This window comes from Girardinichthys multiradiatus, chromosome 19 (genome assembly GCF_021462225.1).
Source record: "Girardinichthys multiradiatus isolate DD_20200921_A chromosome 19, DD_fGirMul_XY1, whole genome shotgun sequence".
NCBI classification, from domain to species: Eukaryota; Metazoa; Chordata; class Actinopteri; order Cyprinodontiformes; family Goodeidae; genus Girardinichthys; species Girardinichthys multiradiatus.
Window position 1 is genome coordinate 32,433,855 of NC_061811.1, and position 18,620 is coordinate 32,452,474.

Sequence of the window (18,620 nt, forward strand, 5' to 3'; positions counted from 1 at the left end):
TTGTTTACTAATGTTCTCTAACAACTTTCTGACACCTTCACAGAACAGCTGGAATTAGCAAATGCATGCCACAGTTTTCAGATTTTGTTTTCCTTCCACCTCACAATGATGAGCTAATGTGTGTTAGTCTATAACATTTAAAACGAATAAATTACATGGAAGTTTGTGGTTATAATGTAGCAAAATGCAGGAGAGTTTGGAGGTTATGCAGACTTTTGCAAGGCGCTGTAGGAGTTTGGACAAATCCAGTGCCAGAGTAGGTGTGTACAAACTCCCAGCTCTGTTGCATGATAATCAACTAAATTAATTGCTGGACCTCCAACACAAACATGTTTTATTTTCAACAATAATTTTAACCCAGGAGGCTGTTTCCATTTAAGTGATCTCTGAGTTTTATCATTTCTCTTTAAGGTTTTAAATTGAATCCTTACTATATATGTAAAACGTTCTTACAAAAACCTCTGAATCAAATAGACCCAAACAAACATATCCTGTCACAGCTCGTCGTCGTCCCTCAAAAATGAGTTTTGTGGCAGTGCTACTTTTCTCACAAAGCTGAGAGGAACCTACCAGCAGGAGCAATCTGGTTTCAGTTCAGGGAAATGCTTTAGAATGAGCAGGTCACTTATGTAAAAAAAAACATGTCTCCAACAAGCAATGCATTTGCGTTACTTAGTTCTTTTAGATTTGTGATGAGGATAGTCACATGTATTGATATGTAAGATTAATTTAACTGGAGATTCATGGTCAGAACACTGGAAAGCTTCAAAAACAGGAAATATTTTTTTGTTATATTATCATATATCATATTTTTGTTAAAGACATTCTAAAATAATCTTTAATAGCTGTTATACTTAAGTCGTTGGGCTGTAAGTGATACCAGGCCGTAGTTTTCTAAGAATATTCAACCTAAATGTATGAAGAGTTAACTCATATTAAGTTTGGATTCCTTTAAATATTACATTGATTTCCAGCGAATCTGGTTTTTCTCTTTGGGTTTTTTACACAAAACAAATGCTAAACATATCTGTCCCCTTCAAGCAAAAGAAAAGAAGAGGGCCTTTGAGTCCTGTGGGCTTGTCGCTGCAGCTCCCTGGGGGTTCTGCACTGTGGCTGCTGGGTGGTCCCCCTGGGGCTCTCCTCTGCTCTTCTCCAGAGGGGTTACTGTAGTCCCAGTGGTGGTCCTCCGAGGGCTCCCGTGCTCTGGGGGGCTTCGTTGATCTGTAGCTCTGATTTCTTCTATGTCTGTCGGTCCTGGAGGGCAGGTCTGTGGTTCCTCATGCCCGCTATTGAGTATTCTTATATAGAAGCCTTAAATACACAAGGGTGCTCACACATACACCCACAGGTGTTTGTATTCAGGCGTTTACGGATACACAAATATACAGATACACTGTATTGAGTTGTGGTTGCCACTAAATACATCTTTCACTCAATAGTACTGTGTACTTTTCAGTAACATTGTTATATATGCATTTCTGCAAATATATATATATATATATATATATATATATATATATATATATATGTATATATATATATATATATACATTATATTATAAGTAATTGATTACAGCTCTATTATGGGGGGAGGAAGCTAAAGATCCCCCCAAAATAATAATGTTTTAAATGTTAATGTATGCTTAAAAGCCTCTGCAGACTTTCAAATATAAGTCTCGAGAACAGACCTCTAGTCATTCAATTAATGAACATAATTCACATTTTGTTTGCCTGGTATCTTACATATCTCGTGTTCAAAACAGAACTCACAAGTAATATATTGTGTTTTTATTTATTTTTATTTTTATTCTTCTAACAAACTTCCACTGCCTTGTTTGGATTATTAAAGGTCCTACCTGTGGAAATGGGGGATAATCTGCTCCAGGTGTTGCTAATTTAGGACAGTATGGTACAGTTTCTGTTGGTGCTCTGAAGCATGACCCAGTTTATAACTGAATGTAGTTCATACAAACAGTTTTCGGTGGAATCACATCAGCAAATGAAAGTGCTCACCCAAGGCACTGAGAATGATAAGTCTGACTTTGATCAAGGGTGAGTTGTTGGACTCCTCAGAACACTCGCATCTTGAGTACAGCCTTAGTGCATCTCAAAACATAAGAATATTCAAAAAGTACAACTACATATTTTGATTTTATATTTTTGATATATCTTGAGTGCTGACCTACAAAATAACAGAAAGACTAATGACCTGACATCGGTCCAGCAGACAGTCATTATCACAAAGAGGGTCATTGTCATAGAAGCTGGCTGTTCACGTGTAGGTAGAAAAGAGTACACAAGCAACAGGAATAAACAGACCTGTCAGAGGATTGTGAAAGCCCATTCAAGAGTGTGCTGGGGATTTGGTGGTGAACACACATGCTTAGCAGGTGTCAGGTTCAGCGGGATCTGCCACCTGCCCACCTTGGCAAAGCTAGCCATACTTGGTTTAATAACCATATTATCACAACTGGCCTGACCTAAACGAAAGCCAGCAATGCAGACAAACTGAAGGCCAATATTAAAGCAACCTGGGCTTCTTGAACACCTCATCAGAGGCACAGGCTAAACCTCCAAGCTACGCCACATCGATGCAGTAGTTCATGGAAAAGGAGCCCTGACCAATTATCGACTGCATACTATACAGCTTCACTTTTTGAAGTAAAATGACTCTTCATGAATTCTCGTTGAATCCCATGATAGCTCCAAGAACATTTAAATATTTATGACATTTAAGATTTCCATGAACAGTGTTCTGCCAAATAGAGAAATATACGTGCACATACAATATTGCTCTCAATGTCTAATTTGTGTTGGCCATCCTAAGACAGCAGCTCATTTAGTAAATACAGCATATCACAGCCATTCAATGTTGATCCATTGTCAAAAAGTCATATTTTATTTATATAATTCCACCTTTGAGGAATGAGATGCCCACAATGAGAGCTTTGTTTATGTAAGTAACATTGAGAGATGGGTGAGCTGACTTCATTTATAAATCGAAAAATTAACACTGGAATTTCATACATTGGAACAACAAAACATAGTACATGACTGGAAAGTACGGTAGGTAGACAATTATACATCTTTTGATTTTTTTTCTATTTTTACAAAGGAAATCTCTAATGTGCATAAAGTTTTGTTGTAATGTGACACAATGTGGAAAGGTTGAATACTTCTGCAAGACACTGTTTGAAAGTAGGAAAGGATTTTGTTGCTAGTATTGGTACAGAAGATTTAAAAATGCCCTTTCAGGCTCTTCTCAGAAATGTAAGCTCCAGGAGATTGGCAGCAGAGAAAAAGCCGGATGTTTGAGATTTATGTAACCCCAGCGTGCAACACTGCACGTGGAAGTCAGATGGCTTTTAATTTACTGCAGTCGTTAGGGAAACCACAATCACAGTGGTTTCGGTTATGATCGGTGCTGTGGTACTTAATTACAGAGGACTGCTGAGATGCACAGACACTTTTAATGTTTATTTTTAACCAGTGTGTGGCATGTAAAATTAGCCCAATCTAAAAATGCTGAGCTGTTGGCTGCTAATTTCGACTTTAAACTTGTTTGAAATGCTCCAGATACAGACAGGGAAGAAACCAATGGCTTTATAATAGTTAAAAATAAAATGTAAAGGGAGCTTTGTAATTACATGCATAATTGCATACAACAGTAGCTTGCTCTGTACCATAAGGGACTGGCTTAGCATTTTGGGAGATGCACTTGTGTTACTCTGTATACCTCAGATTTTCAGTACAAGACAGACTCCTGTCATCTGCAGAAATACTCGGATGATTCTGCAGTCGTGGGGTGGATCACAGATGAACAAGAAGATGAGTACAGGAAGGTGGTGGACCACTTTGTGGCATGGTGTATAAACAATCATCTGATCTTGAACGTGAATAAAACAAAGGAGATGATTGCAGATTTTAAGAGAAACAGGAATAAGTCAAAAACTATTTCTATCATGGGAGAAAAAGTGGAGGTGGTGGAGGAGTATAAATACCTCGGTGTTCACCTGGACAACAGACTAGAGTGGAGATGCAACTGTGAAGCCATCTACAAGAAGGGACAGAGCAGACTGTACTTTTTGAGGAAGCTTAGGTCCTTTGGTGTTTGCAGCAAGATGTTGCATATCTTCTATAAGTCTGTTGTGGAGAGTGTGATCTCCTCTACCATCATCTGCTGGGGAAGCAGCATCAGAGCCAGGGACTTAAAAAAGCTCAACAAGCTGATAAAGAAGGCTGGCTCTGTTCTGGGGACTCCTCTGGAACCTCTGGAGATCATTGTACAAAGAAGGATTCTTCATAAAATGAAGAACATTATGGAGAACTTTGAGCATCCTCTTCATGAGACTGTCCTACAACAACAGAGTGTCTTCAGTCAGAGGCTTCTTCAGATCTGCTGTAAGACGGAGCGCTACAGGAGATCCTTCCTGCCCACAGCCATCAGCATCTACAACGGCTCTTTGAAGAAACCTGCATAATATGATCTACAACATTTAATTTCCCTTTGGGATTAATAAAGTATTTTTGAATTTGAATTGAATTTGTTATAACTAAAGACTGATGAGGGGATCAGCAACATTGTTGTAGATTAATGGAAAACCTGAAGATACAGTGCCTTGCAAAAGTATTCTGAAAGGTTTTCACATTTTATGATAATTTTGTTGTGGAAATTTAATGCAGGTATTCAATGGGAAAAAAAACTGCCTATACCTGCATTTGTTCATATATCTATATTTTAAAATGTTTTAAATATTGAAAGTTGCTCTTTGGATCGTTGTGTAAAGTACAAAGAGCTGCTTGAGATTTTAAATTGTTGCAGACCCCTGTGATAGGCCAATACAAAGTAACACGTATTTGTGAATTGGAAGGAAAAGCATACATAACCTTCAGTGCCCTTTAATCTGATACCCGTAAATCAAATCAAATCAAATCCAATCAACTGCTTTGAGAAGTCATCTAATAAATGATTAGAGCCCATCTTCATTTGATTTTATCTCATACACATTGCCTGAAAACTTCAATAACTAGCAAAGAACAAGCTCTATGACGAAGAGGCAGAAGGTTGTGGCAGTTAAGAAACAAAAATCAGCTACTGCTTTTTATTATTGATGCATGGCAGATAAGCAAATAAGCATATTTTATAACATAAAACCATTCTTAAAATGGAATATTCAAAGCAGTAACAACATAATATATAATATTTTCTACAGTGGTCTGGCATTTTTTGTGTGCTTGCTTCTTACCCAGGGTAACTTCTTTTGTTTTTTGCTTTTTACATTGACATTTGTCTTAGTTTTATTTGACAAGATAAGAAGTTCCCTTTCAGACATTTGTATTTTCATTCCTGTTGACTTTAGTGCATTTTTCATTTGTGGATTATTCCTCTTTGAGCTGATTTTGTTATTTTTTGGACTCTCTGATAATTTCTCACTGTTTAAACTGTTTGTGGCAGTTTGGTTTGCTTGTGTTTTCACCTTGACTCTGACAGATGTCTTCACGGTCGTCTTCCTTGTCTGTGGTTTAGATTTCTTACCCACAGTGTTCTTTTTTATTTGTGCATCTTTCTCTTTTTGCTCCTTCTCTTTCTTCCATGATTTGTTCTTATTCTTAGTTACAGCCTTGGGGGGTGGTTTTCTGTCCATCTTCGTAGCTGTGGTCATGGTTGTTGTGGTGGCTCCAGTCGTTCTAGATCTGTGCTGACCACTGGTCACTGGTGGTTTGGTGGTCAGTTTGTATTTTCTTGGTGGTGGTCTCGTTGGTTTCTCGTTTGTCTTCAGCACAGTCACTGAAATGGCAAATATGCTAGTAAGTACCCATTTTGAACAATGGCCCAAATGGGCAAAACATGTGCCCAGAGACGTTATACAATTCGGATGTAAATAGGATTTAAATCTAGAGCATTTGGCAGGTATTCTAAAGATAAGTACTTGTACTCGTACTCATCGTCATCGTCTTCCGCTTATCCGGGACCGGGTTGCGGGGGCAGCAGACTCAGCAGAGACACCGAGATGTCCCTCTCCCCAGACACCTCCTCCAGCACCTCCAGGGGGAGCCCAAGGCGTACCCAGGCCAGCCGAGAGACATAGACCATCCAGCGCGTCCTGGGCCGTCCCCTGGGCCTCCTCCCGGTGCGACGTGTCTGGAACACCTCCCGAGGAAGGCGTCCAGGAGGCATCCGGTATAAATGACCGAGCAACCTCAAATGGCTCCTCCCGATGTGGAACAGCAGCGGCGGCTCTACTCTGAGCCCCTCCCGGATGGCCAAGCTCCTCAACCTATCTCTAAGGGAGTGCCCGGCCACCCTACGGAGGAAGCTCATTTCAGCCGCTTGTATCCGGGATCTCGTTCTTTCAGTCATGACCCAAAGTTCATGGCCATAGGTGAGGGTAGGAACGTAGACCGACCGGTAAATTGAGAGCTTTGCTTTTCGGCTTAGCTCTCTCTTCACCACAATGGACCGGCACAGGGCCCCCATTACTGCGGCAGCCGCACGATCTGTCTGTCGATCTCCCGCTCCATTCTTCCCTCACTCGTGAACAAGACCCCGAGATACTTTCACTCCTTCACTTGAGGCAGGAACTCCCCTCCAACCTGAAGAGGATAAGCCACCCTTTTCCGGTCGAGTACCATGGCCTTTGACTTGGAGGAGCTTATTTTCATCCCAGCCGCTTCACACTCGGCTGCAAACCACCACAGCGCATGCTGTAGGTCTTGGCTAGAGGGGGCCAGCAGGACCATGTCATCTGCAAAAAGAAGAGACGAAATCCACTGGTCCCCAAACCAGACCCCCTCCGGCCCTTGGCTGTGTCTAGAAATCCTGTCCATAAAAGTCATGAACAGGACCGGTGACAAAGGGCAGCCCTGCCGGAGTCCAACATGCACCGGGAACAGGTCCGACTTAGTGCCGGCCATGCAGACCAAACTCCTGCTCCGCTTGTACAGAGACCGGATGGCCCCTAGTAAAGGGCCACCGGTTCCATACTCCTGGAGCACCCCCCACAGGGCATCACGAGGGACACAGTCGAATGCTTTCTCCAGGTCCACAAAACACATGTGAACCGGTTGGGCAAACTCCCATGAACCCTCGAGTACCGTGTCGAGGGCTGGTCCAGTGTTCCACGGCGGGACGAAAACCACACTGCTCCTCCTGAAGCCGAGGTTCGACTATCGGGCAGACTCTCCTCTCCAATACCTTGGCGTAGGCCTTACCAGGGAGGCTGAGGAGTGTGATCCCACTGTAGTTGGAACACACCCTCCGGTCACCCTTCTTATGAAGGGGGACCACCACCCCAGTCTACCAGTCCAGAGGCACTGTCCCCAACTGCCACGCAATGTTGAAGAGGCGTGTCAACCGTGACAGCCCCACAACATCCAGAAATTTGAGGTACTCAGGGTGGATCTCATCCAACCCCGAAGCCTTGCGATCGCGGAGCTTTTTAACCACCTCGGTGACTTCAGCCTGGTGATGAAAGAGTCCAACCCCGAGTCCGCAGCCTCTGTTTCCAACAGGGAATGCGTGATGGCAGGATTGAGGAGATCCTCGAAGTACTCCTTCCACCACTCGATAATGTCCTCAGTCGAGGTCAGCAGCCTCCCACCCCCACTGTAAACAGTGTTGGCGAAGCACTGCTTCCCCCTCCTGAGGCGCCGGATGGTTTGCCAGAATCGCTTACAGGCCAACCGGTAGTCCTTCTCCATGGCCTCACCGAACTCCTCCCAGGCCCGAGTTTTTGCCTCGACCACTGCCAGGGCCGCAGCACACTTGGGCTCACGGTACCCGTCCGCCGCCTCAGGAGTCCCACAAGCCAACCACAGCCAATAGGGCTCCTTCTTCAGCTTGACAGCGTCCCTTACTGCTGGTGTCCACCACCGGGTTCAGGGATTGCCGCTGCGACAGGCACCGCAGACCTTACGGCCACGGCTATGGGCAGCAGCATCGACAATAGATGCGGAGAACATGGTCCACTTGGACTCTATGTCTCCAACATCCCCCGGAATCTGGTCAAAGCTCTCCTGGAGGTGGGAGTTGAATACATCCCTGGCCGAGGGCTCCGCCAGGCGTTCCCAGCAGACCCTCAGTATGTGCTTGGGCCTGCCAAGTCTGTACGGCTTTCTCCTCTTCCAGCGGATCCAACTCACCACCAGGTGGGGATCAGTGGACAGCTCAGCCCCTCTCTTCACCCGAGTGTCCAAAACATGCGGCCGAAGGTCTGATGATACGACAACAAAGTTGATCATCGACCTCCTGCCTTGGGTGTCCTGGTGCCAAGTCCACTGATGGACACCCTTATGTTTGAACATGGTGTTCGTTATGGACAATCCGTGACTAGCACAGAAGTCCAATAACAAAACACCACTCGGATTCAGATCGGGGAAGCCATTCCTCCCAATCACGCCTCTCCAGGTGTCACTGTCGTTTCCCACATGGGCGTTGAAGTCCCCCAGCAGAATAATGGAGTCCCCTGGAGGGGCACTATCCAGCACCCCCGACAGGGACACCAAGAAGGCCGGGTACTCTGCACTACCACTCAGCCCGTAGGTCGAAACGACAGTCAGAGACCTGACCCCAACCCGAAGGCGCAGGGATGTGACCCTCTCATCCACTGGGGTAAACCCCAACACGAGACAGCTGAGCTGGGGGGCAACAAGCAAACCCACACCAGCCCGCCGCCTCTCCCCGTGGGCCACTCCAGAGTAGAAGAGAGTCCAACCCCTCTCAAGGAGATGGGTTCCAGAGCCCACGCTGTGCGTGGAGGTGAGCCCGACTATTTCTAGTCGATATCTCTCGACCTCCCGCACAAGCTCAGGCTCCTTCCCCCCCAGCGAGGTGACATTACATTACATTAAAGCAATATAAAGCTTTATTTTCAAGTAGGTTCTGTTAAAAGGTTATAAGCAATTATTATCTTACCTGCAGTAGATAACTCTTTTGGCATCTTCACTCAGTATAGTGGAAATTATTTAGTGCATGAGGATGAAGCTAAACGCTAGTCTGTGAGTGGCCAAGAATCTAAAACAGTCTCAAAGATATAAAAACAATTTATGCTCACGCTAATTTATAAAGCATAAAACCCTTCTTCACGTCTGCATTAAGTGGTTATTTACACAGAAGCTGCTGATTATTTACACAGGAAATGAAAGCAGGAGGCTTCCTGTGTCAAACATGTACCAAGAACAAAAGATGTAAATGTATGTTTCCAGGTTTATAACAGTCTGAACACAAAAAGAAAATGGTATGAAAAGCTAAATTGTAATCATGGTTGAAGTGAATGCTGTTCTATTTATTTTACATTATTTTTAGTAAATATACAGAATCAAATCTCTTCGTATTACATTTTGTAATTAGGTATTTCTAATTACCTAATTACAAAAAGATGTGATTTACTGAAACATGTGTTTGACACAGTTGTAGACAGAGGTGTCTGCTATTAACAGCAGTCTTCCATCTGGGCATGTTCCAGCTGATTTTAAGCTTGCTTTTTGCCCTTTATATGCTCCCTTTTGGTTCATTTTTTAGAAAGCACCGCTTCACATTTCACTGCTATGCAGACATTCAGGTTTACCAACAAATGAAGAGTGATTCCAGTATTCACTCTGCAGATAAGGTTATGCATGAATGGCACCAAATCCTCTAACACTAAATGAAGACATTGATGTTTTTCATTTAAGAATAACTGCAACGGCTGTTTCTGTCTTTTGCTGACCTTGAAAAGGTCATCAATTGGTCCAAAATGCTGCAGCTCAACTTTTAACTGGCACACACAAGCAACACCAGATTATTCTCATACTGTCTTTTTGCCCTGACTGCTTGTGCGTTTTAAAATCAATTTTAAGATTTTATTGGTCATTTTTAATTAATAAAATGGACTAGCACGTTCGTCAGCTCTTATTGTTTTAAATGAGCTATATAAATAAATTGACAAGGCTTATTTTCAGTGATTAGGGAAAATATTTTTCAATAGATAATGGGACTATTAGGAGACTGCTAAAATTCCTGATAATATCTCAATATAATTTAAAATACCTATCAAATCTTCTACAACTGCTTTAAATCTTTTAACAAAACTGTATTATGAAAATACTGAACTCTTCCTTTAACGCTGACTTCAGACAATTTATCAGCTGACAAGAGAGACAAGATAGATTCATTTTAAAGGAGAAGGTGCAGTAAAGAACATTTGTCACTCAAATGGATTTTTTAGGTGTTGATAAACGGTTGACTTACGTTCCCTGGGGACAAATGGAAACTTGTTCCCTCTCACTTTAACAGGGAGCGGTTTCTGCTTGCATTTCCCTGGAGGAGCTCTCCTGCAAAATTTGACACGTTAAAGTCATAAAGTTTTCTTTTAGTAGTAGAAAATTTTTTATCACATTTAAATAATTTTTCAGGTTGTTAAAGTAGGTTATAAAAATACCCTATTTACTAAAAGTTGCTTGTTTGTTCTTTGAAGTAATAGGATTTACACCCTCTCACTATTCTGAGACACAACAGATGCTCCCTAGAACAAATCATGCAACCTCCATAATTACTGCCTATACATATATAATATGCGTTCTTTTTGTAGTGTGTGCTTAAATTGCTCACTGCCTGCAGTGTATTCATAGTTTTGTGATGGGTTAAACGTTAAGGTCAAATTCCTCTACCCATGGGTAGAGCTGTTTGTGTATGTGTATTTGTTTGGGCAAGTGTGAGTGATTATGATGCAGCGCAGCATTGTGGGGTGTTTAACTGAAGCAGAGAATCAATGTTAGCAGTATGGTTGTTTTGTTTACAGTGTTAAAAGAGTAAGGAAATATTTATAATATACTGTATATATTACTGGTAGATATCGATTATCGACCATAACCGTAAAATCATTATATCAATATCAGCCCAAATTTACATATCAAATAATAAGCATGACTTATATTACCCTCCACAGACCAGTTAAATAAAACTTTTACTTCAGCAGCAGCATGTGTATGGAAGCAAATCGTTACCATATTTCAAATGAAAAAGCATTTTCAGAAATGCTTTTTCATTTAAGAATGTGGCTGAATTGTTTGACTCATAAATGAAATTAGTAATCAATAATCCTATTTGCATTTTAATTTTCTTCTTCAAGACTGCTCATTCTTTCACTTAATTAAAATGAAAAATAAAAAGACATTTGAGATTTATATTTCAAAATGTACCCCAGCAAATAGATACCAAAATTCAAATTGAAATGTAAAATTTGGTTTGTTTGACACCAATGGGAGATGTGAAATCAGCTGCTCTGTAAAACCATCATTGCCTGAAATCAAACTGAAAATTCCTTTTTATAATTCAAATAATAAAGTTAAGGTGTTGGATAGTCAAGCAGCACCCTGAAAGCTAGAACTTGACCCTCTCTGCAGGTCTTGCTTTTGCCAACTGGCATACATCACAGGTACTTTACAGACCACCCATCCAGGATAAATAACAGCTCTTTCTTGTTACATCTCCAGCTATTCTTATGAACAATGTCACATTCTACTAACACCTCTGATACCTTCATAGTTTTAAGAATGAACCATTATCAATAAAAATATGGATCACATTTCCCATCGTCTGTTATGATTCTGGCCCGTCTGCCTGCTCTGCTCTCACTCATGCAATCAGCTCATCTGCTTCACCTGTCTGCTGCTGCGCTGCTGCGCAATCACCGTCATGCCACACACCTGTGGAGCTGCAGTTATATACAGCCATGTGACAGGCAGACGGTGCCAGATTTTCAAAAACATTTGTGAGTAGTTATCCAGCATTCCTTCCTGACTGATTTTGTTCTCTGACCTTACATTGCCTCACGGATTTTGCCTGCCTGCTCCTTGCCTAATGGATTGGATTTCTGGATTTTGACTCTATTTTCTGCCTCTGGTTTTCTGCCTCTGCCTGCTCCTTGTCTGACGCCTCTAGCCCTGGAACACAACTCTGTTTCTGTCCCTGGATTTACGCCTCAGCCTAGCCACTGGTTTATTCAGCCTGAGCCCGCCTGGCTCTCTAGTCCGCCTGGAATTATTGTCAAGAGGACAATCACAGCTCTCTGTGTTCCTGTCACAGCTTCAGCTGATTCCCCGGAGGATTTGGATCAGTCGGCAATCCGACTTTAGTCTGTTGGACGCTTCCTCATTAACTGTCTGGATCACTTCCTCCTCTGGATTCTGTACCTCATCCCGACTGAAAAGGTTAGTGGCTTTATCTAACTCTTTGCAAGTCCTGAGTTTTATTCAGCCACTAACTTGTCTCTGTCCTCAGTGATTCGTGGAAGCTGACTGCTGCTTTCCTGATCCTGAGTTACTGAATAAACCTTTTAACTTTTCACTTTGTGTTTGGCTGAATTTGGGTTCTCTGTCTCAGGCCGTGATAGTAAAATCTGGCAAAAGGTGGACCCATCTAATGTTGATCACTCTATTTCCAATCTAGATTCTGGCATGGGGAAAATAATTTCTATGCTGTGCTCCATGACTCCTGCCTCCACGCCACAGCCCTCACAGCTTATTTTCCCCAGAGTTCCTGATCTGGTAAGAGACCCTAGACTCACGCCTCCTGAGCTGTTTAAGGGAGATCCTGACCAGTGCCGTGCTTTTCTTACTCGGTGTGAGATTCATTTTGAGCTTCAGCCTTCTTCGTTCCCTTCTGAATGCTCTAAGGTGGTGTTTGTTATTTCCCTGCTATCTGGAAAGGCTAAGCAATGGGGCACTGCGGAGTGGCAGAATGGTTCGGTCACATGTGCTTCTTATGCTGCATTTTCAAAGGAGCTCATCAGGGTTTTTGACCCAGTTCTTCCTAGTCGTGAGGCTGCCAGAGGTTTACTCTCCATAAAACAGGGAGAGAGAAACGTCACATCATATATCATTGACTTTCATTTGTTGGCAGCTGACAGTTATTGGAATGAGCATGCTCAAATGGATGCTTTCATGCAAGATCTTAATGAGAACATCAAGGATGAACTGGCAACCCAGGACTACCCTGCCTCCCTTCACCAACTTGAGGACCTGGCAACCTGCATTGATTTACGGCTCACAGAAAGACGGAAGGAGAGGTGTCATAAGGAGGTTAAACCTTTCTTGGCCCACAGTCCTATTCTCCACCTAGAACCCAAGGGTCTTCCACCCCCTTCTGAACACCGATATGACCATGAGCCCATGCAGTTGGGTCAAAGATTTCTGTGGGGGAGCGCGATCGACAAAGGAAAAACAACTTGTGCTTTTATTGTGGTGGACAGGGTCATGTTGCCTTCAGGTGTCCGTTAAAAGCCCAGGCTCAGTAGAGGTGAGGAGAACTCTACTGAGCCGTAGCCAACTGTCTGTCTCCTCATGCTCATTTCCTGCAACCATTCAAGTGTCTTACACTTCTCATCAGGTGTCAGTGTTCATTGACTCAGGGGCGGACAGAGAGTTTATGGATGAGTCGTTCGCCAGGGACCATGACATCAAGCTCCTTCCCACGTCTGACACACGTAATGTCCTGGCTTTGGATGGTCATAGCATCAATAGTTCACACTACAAAACAGAGGTAATCAAACTCACACTGGGGGGCAACCATTTGGATGAAGTGACTTTCAGGATCATCAACTCACCGAAACTACCCATTGTTTTAGGGGCCTCCTGGTTACAAAAGCACAACCCCCACACTGACTGGCAAGCCAAAGAGATTTTGGGCTGCTCGGCCACGTGTCTGTCTTCTGCCACCTCAGATAACATGGATGACAAGGATGGTTCCTTGAGACCATGCATCTACTACAAGGGAATGAACGACATCACCATCAAGAACCGATACCCTCTACCACTCATGAACACTGCTTTTGACCAGATTCAGGGTGCCAAGATTTTCTCCAAGCTGGACTTTAGAAACGCTTACCACCTTGTTCGCATCAAGGAGGGGGACGAATAGAAGACGGCATTTAACACTCCCACTGGTCACTATGAGTACTGCGTAATGCCTTTTGGTTTAACCAATGCTCCTGCGGTTTTTCAGGCATTGGTGAATGATGTCCTGAGGGACATGGTTGGACAGTTTGTTTTTGTTTACCTTGACGACATTCTGATTTATTCCCAGGATCTGGAAACTCTCAGAAGTAATGTTTGGGTGGTTCTCCTCTGTCTTCTTCAATATCATCTGTTTGTCAAAGCTGAAAAGTGAGTTTTCACACCACTACCACTTCATTCCTTGGATTATCATTTCTCCAGACCAAGTCTTGGAATGGCCTTCTCCTACCGATCGCAAGCAGCTACAAAGGTTTCTGGGGTTTGCAAACTTACAGATGTTTTATCAGAAATTATAGCCTAGTAGCAGCCCCTCTTAACACCCTCCCATCTTCTAAGGTCAAGTTTGTATGGAACGAGATGGCAGAAAGAGCATTGTCAAGCTCAAAGGTTTATTTATGTCTGTTCCTGTTCTACAGTCCCCTAACCCTGAAAAACGGTTCATAGTGGAGGTAGACGCCTCTAACACTGGGATTGGAGCAGTCCTAAGCCAAAGAAGTTCTGATGATCGTATTCACCCATGTGCCTTCTTTTGTAGGACTTTGTCCCAAGCAGAATGCAATTATGTGGGGGACCAAGAACTGTTGCCAGTCATGTTGGCTCTCGAGGAGTGGAGGCATTGGCTAGAGGGGGCTAAGGAACTGTTTCTTGTTTGGACACATCATAAGAACCTGGAGTACCTGAGATCAGCAAAGCACCTTAATCCCAGGCAGGCAAGGTGGGCTTTATTTTTTTGGAAGATTCAGCTTCTGTCTTTCAGACCTGGAATCAAAAATGGCAAACCGGACACCCTGTCCAGAATACAGGAACCCTCCGAGTCACAGGCCTCTGGGGAGGATGAGTTTATTCTCCTGGAATCACTGAGACTCTCTGTCACCATGTTGGAGTTGGAAGGAGAGGTTAGAGATGCCACCAAAGACCTCCGTATCCCAACTTCATGCCCACCTGATCGGTGTTTTGTTCTCATACCCAAGGTACTTAATTCATGCCATAATTCACGTCTGTTCTGTCATCCTAGTATCAGCAGGACGTTGCAGATGGTCCCGACTCTGTTTTGGTGGCCATCTCTTGTCAAAGATATTACAGATTACGTCACGGCCTGTGCTCAATGTTCCCAAGCCAAGTCTTCTCATCGCCCTCCTGCTGGACTCTTACATCCACTACCTATTCCTCCTCATCCCTGGTCACACATACCCATGGACTTCGTGACAGTTAGCAGAACTGTGAAGCCATTAGAAAATGGCAAACCTGTCATCAACAGGTTTTCAAAGATGGTTTACCTTGTCCCTCTCAAGAAGTTGCCTTCAGCCAAGGAAATGAGGGACATTTTGGCACGTAGGTTTTTCGCCTTCACGCCATACCCACAGACATTGTATCGGACAGAGGGCCCCAGTTCGTGCCACATTTCTGGAGAGTTTTGTTCCTTGCTGGGGATTACAGTCAGTTTGTCCTTAGGATTTCACCCACAGTCGGACGGACAAACAGAGGGCCAACAAGGAGGTGGAGACCAAACTTCACGCACTGAGTCAGACACAACAAAATGGTCTCAAAATGTACCCTAGGTTGAATATGCTGTCAACACCCTCCCGGCTAGAGCCACGAGGTTGTCCCCTTTCCAAGTTGTTTGGTTTTCAGCCACCCTTGTTCATAGTCCAGGAGACAGAAGCTGAGGTTCCTTCTGCTCAGGCCGTGGCCCTAAGATGTCAGTGCATCTGGAGAAAGGCAAGAAGGTCCATGATCAGGATGTCAGAAGTGCAGGCACGCACAGCAGTCGTCGGAGAATCCCTGCTCCAAGCTACCAGGTGGGACAGAAGGTTTGGCTGTCCACCAAGGACCTCCCACTCCGGGTTGACTCCCATAAGCTGGAACCTCGTTTAGTGGGACCTTTTCCCATATCCAAGATCATCAATCCTGTGGCTGTTTGTTTACATCTGCCTCGTGCCATGAGAGTTCACCCTACCTTCCACGTGTCCTGGATCAAGCCCTATGTGGTGTCCCATCTCAAGAGGTCACCAGAAATGGTTTTCCAACAGTCTTGAAGGAGTTCCCAGAGATGCTAAGCACTTGTTGGCCCTTTTGCCTTCACTCTGTGGTCCAGCTCACCCCAAACCATCTAGATTGGGTTCAGGTCCAGTGACTGTGGCGCAGCACCCCATCACTCTCCTTGTTGGTCAAATAGCCCTTACACAGCCTGGAGGTGTGTTTTGGGATCATTGTCCTGTTGAAAAATAAATGATGGTCCAACTAAACGCAAACCGGATGGAATAGCATGCCGCTGCAAGATGCTGTGGTAGCCATGCTGGTTCAGTATGCCTTCAATTTTGAATAAATCCCCAACAGTGTCACCAGCAAAGCACCCCCACTCATCACACTTCCTCCTCCATGCTTCACGGTGGGAACCAGGCATGTAGAGTCCATCCGTTCACCTCTTCTTCGCCGCACAAAGACACGGTGGTTGGAACCAAAGATCTCAAACTTGGACTCATCAGACCAAAGCACAGATTTCCACTGGTCTAATGTCCCTTCCTTGTGTTCTTTAGCCCAAAACAAGTCTCTTATGCTTGTTGCCTGTCCTCAGCAGTGGTTTCCTAGCAGCTATTTTACCTTGACGGCCTGATTCACACAGTCTCCTCTTAACAGTTGTTCTAGAGATGTGTCTGCTGCTAGAACTCTGTGTGGCATTGACCTGTTCTCTAATCTGAGCTGCTGTTAACCTGCGATTTCTGAGGGCGGTGACTCGGATGAACTTAGCAGAGGTGACTCTTGGTCTTCCTTTCCTGGGGCGGTCCTCATGTGAGCCAGTTTCTTTGCGCTTGATGGTTTTTGTGACTGCACTTGGGGACACTTTCAAAGTTTTCCCAATTGTTCGGACTGACTGACCTTCATTTCTTAAAGTAATGATGGCCACTCGTTTTTCTTTACTGAGCTGCTTTTTTCTTGCCATAATACAAATTCTAACAGTTCCATGTGTGTTAATTCATAGTTGTGATGCCTTCAGTGTGAAGCTACAACTCATAATCATGAAAATGAAGACAACTCTTTGAATGAGAAGGTGTGTCCAAACTTTTGGTCTGTACTGTAAATATATATAGTGTTTTTAGCATTTCACTAAAGACTTAAGAGAGACTGGGAGAAATTACACAAGATATGAAAACATTCATAGGGTCTTTCAAAACTTTGGCAAAGCATTGCATATAGAGCTCCACATTCCTAAAACATTGGTCATACCTTCAGTTATATGTTCTACTATTAGAATGCAAAAGGCCTCCAGAGGCAAGACGTCCTGGTCTGTGCAGCAGAATCCTGCCTGTCTTTTTTCATTAACTGGGGAGAATTTAGCAAGCTATTGCACCTGATGTATTTACATGAAGCAGTGCCCAAACAAAAGAGCAGCTGGCTGAATCAATAGAAAAGATTATACAACTAACAGAAGATACATCTACACTGAGTCAGCTATGTCAAAATATGAGTAAGTACAAACAAAAGGGAAAAGTATTAAATGGGAAGAGCAATGAACTATAAGTGAAATATTGGCTGATTTGGGGCTTGATCAGCCCTGACTTGTAACCAGTTGGTCAGAAACTCAAAGTTCGGATCTTTTTTTGATCAGTTAACACACCATTCATAGACTGTACAACTTACAAGCTGTTACTGATTGAACAGGATAGAATATTAATTTCTGTATCAGTGAGGCAACAATAAAACTAGAGGAAGCACAGAGATGCTGTTTAAGAGAAACTATATTCAACTACATGTCAAGTTGCTATGTTTTACCATTTTCAGCTTTTAACTTAGCTTAAAACATCTATTATGATAAATGCTGTATTTAGAAATGCTGACGCCTTTTAGCAATCTTAGAGTTGAGATAAAAGTCTCCATTCTCTATGGAAATAGACACAGAAACGGCTGTATTTGTAATGCAACAAGTAAGTTTTAACCAACTGGGTCAAAGATTGTGACCCAGTTTGTTGAGTTAGAGAAGGAACTAGAACAAGCCTTCACAGAGTGCCATTTTACGCAGTGACTTTAATTCAAGCTAGAGGTTGGGTTTGCTCACCTAAGATATCATTAGTCTTTAACGCAAACTAATGCTAACTATGTTCATCATTCACACTTTGACCAAAAGATTAGTCTTAAAGTCAAAAGGCAAGCAATATTTTATAATGCTATATACTCTATACTAATCCAAATTTAATTGTTGGTCAATTTTAGGTATGAGGATCAGTCACCCATTTTCTATTCCACACAGGGGTTGGTGCCAATCTTAAACTGTCAATAGGAGGGAAGCAGAATAATGAAAAATATAAAGACAATATTTTTTATTATTCTGCTGCCCTCCTATTGGCCCCAACTCCTCTGTGTGGAATAGAAAATGGGTGACTGGATAAAAATGATTCCTTGTACTCATACATGTCATCTTCTGCTTCATCCCGGACTGGGTCGCAGGGGCAGCAGAGTCAGTAGAGACACCCAGACGTCCTTCTCCCCAGACACCTCCTCCAGCTCCTCCGGGGGGAGCCCAAGACGTTCCCAGACCAGCCGAGAGACATAGTCCCCACAGCATGTCGTGGGCCGTCCCCTGGGCCTCCTCCCGGTGGGACATGCCTGGAACACCTCCCGAGGAAGGCGTC

General features: G+C 43.4%; 1 protein-coding gene across 1 annotated transcript in view; it reads right to left on the reverse strand.

Moving 5' to 3' along the window:
- Positions 1-4,439: 4,439 nt before the first annotated feature.
- hhipl2 (HHIP-like 2) overlaps positions 4,440-18,620 on the reverse strand; it is a 33,844-nt gene continuing 19,663 nt past the window's right edge. The window contains exons 8-9 of the mRNA XM_047344675.1: positions 10,229-10,311; positions 4,440-5,788 (exon numbers count right to left, since the gene is read on the reverse strand). Coding sequence (XP_047200631.1) covers positions 5,208-5,788; positions 10,229-10,311 — 664 coding nt within the window. The 3' untranslated portion in view covers positions 4,440-5,207. The remainder of the gene's footprint in view (positions 5,789-10,228; positions 10,312-18,620) is intronic.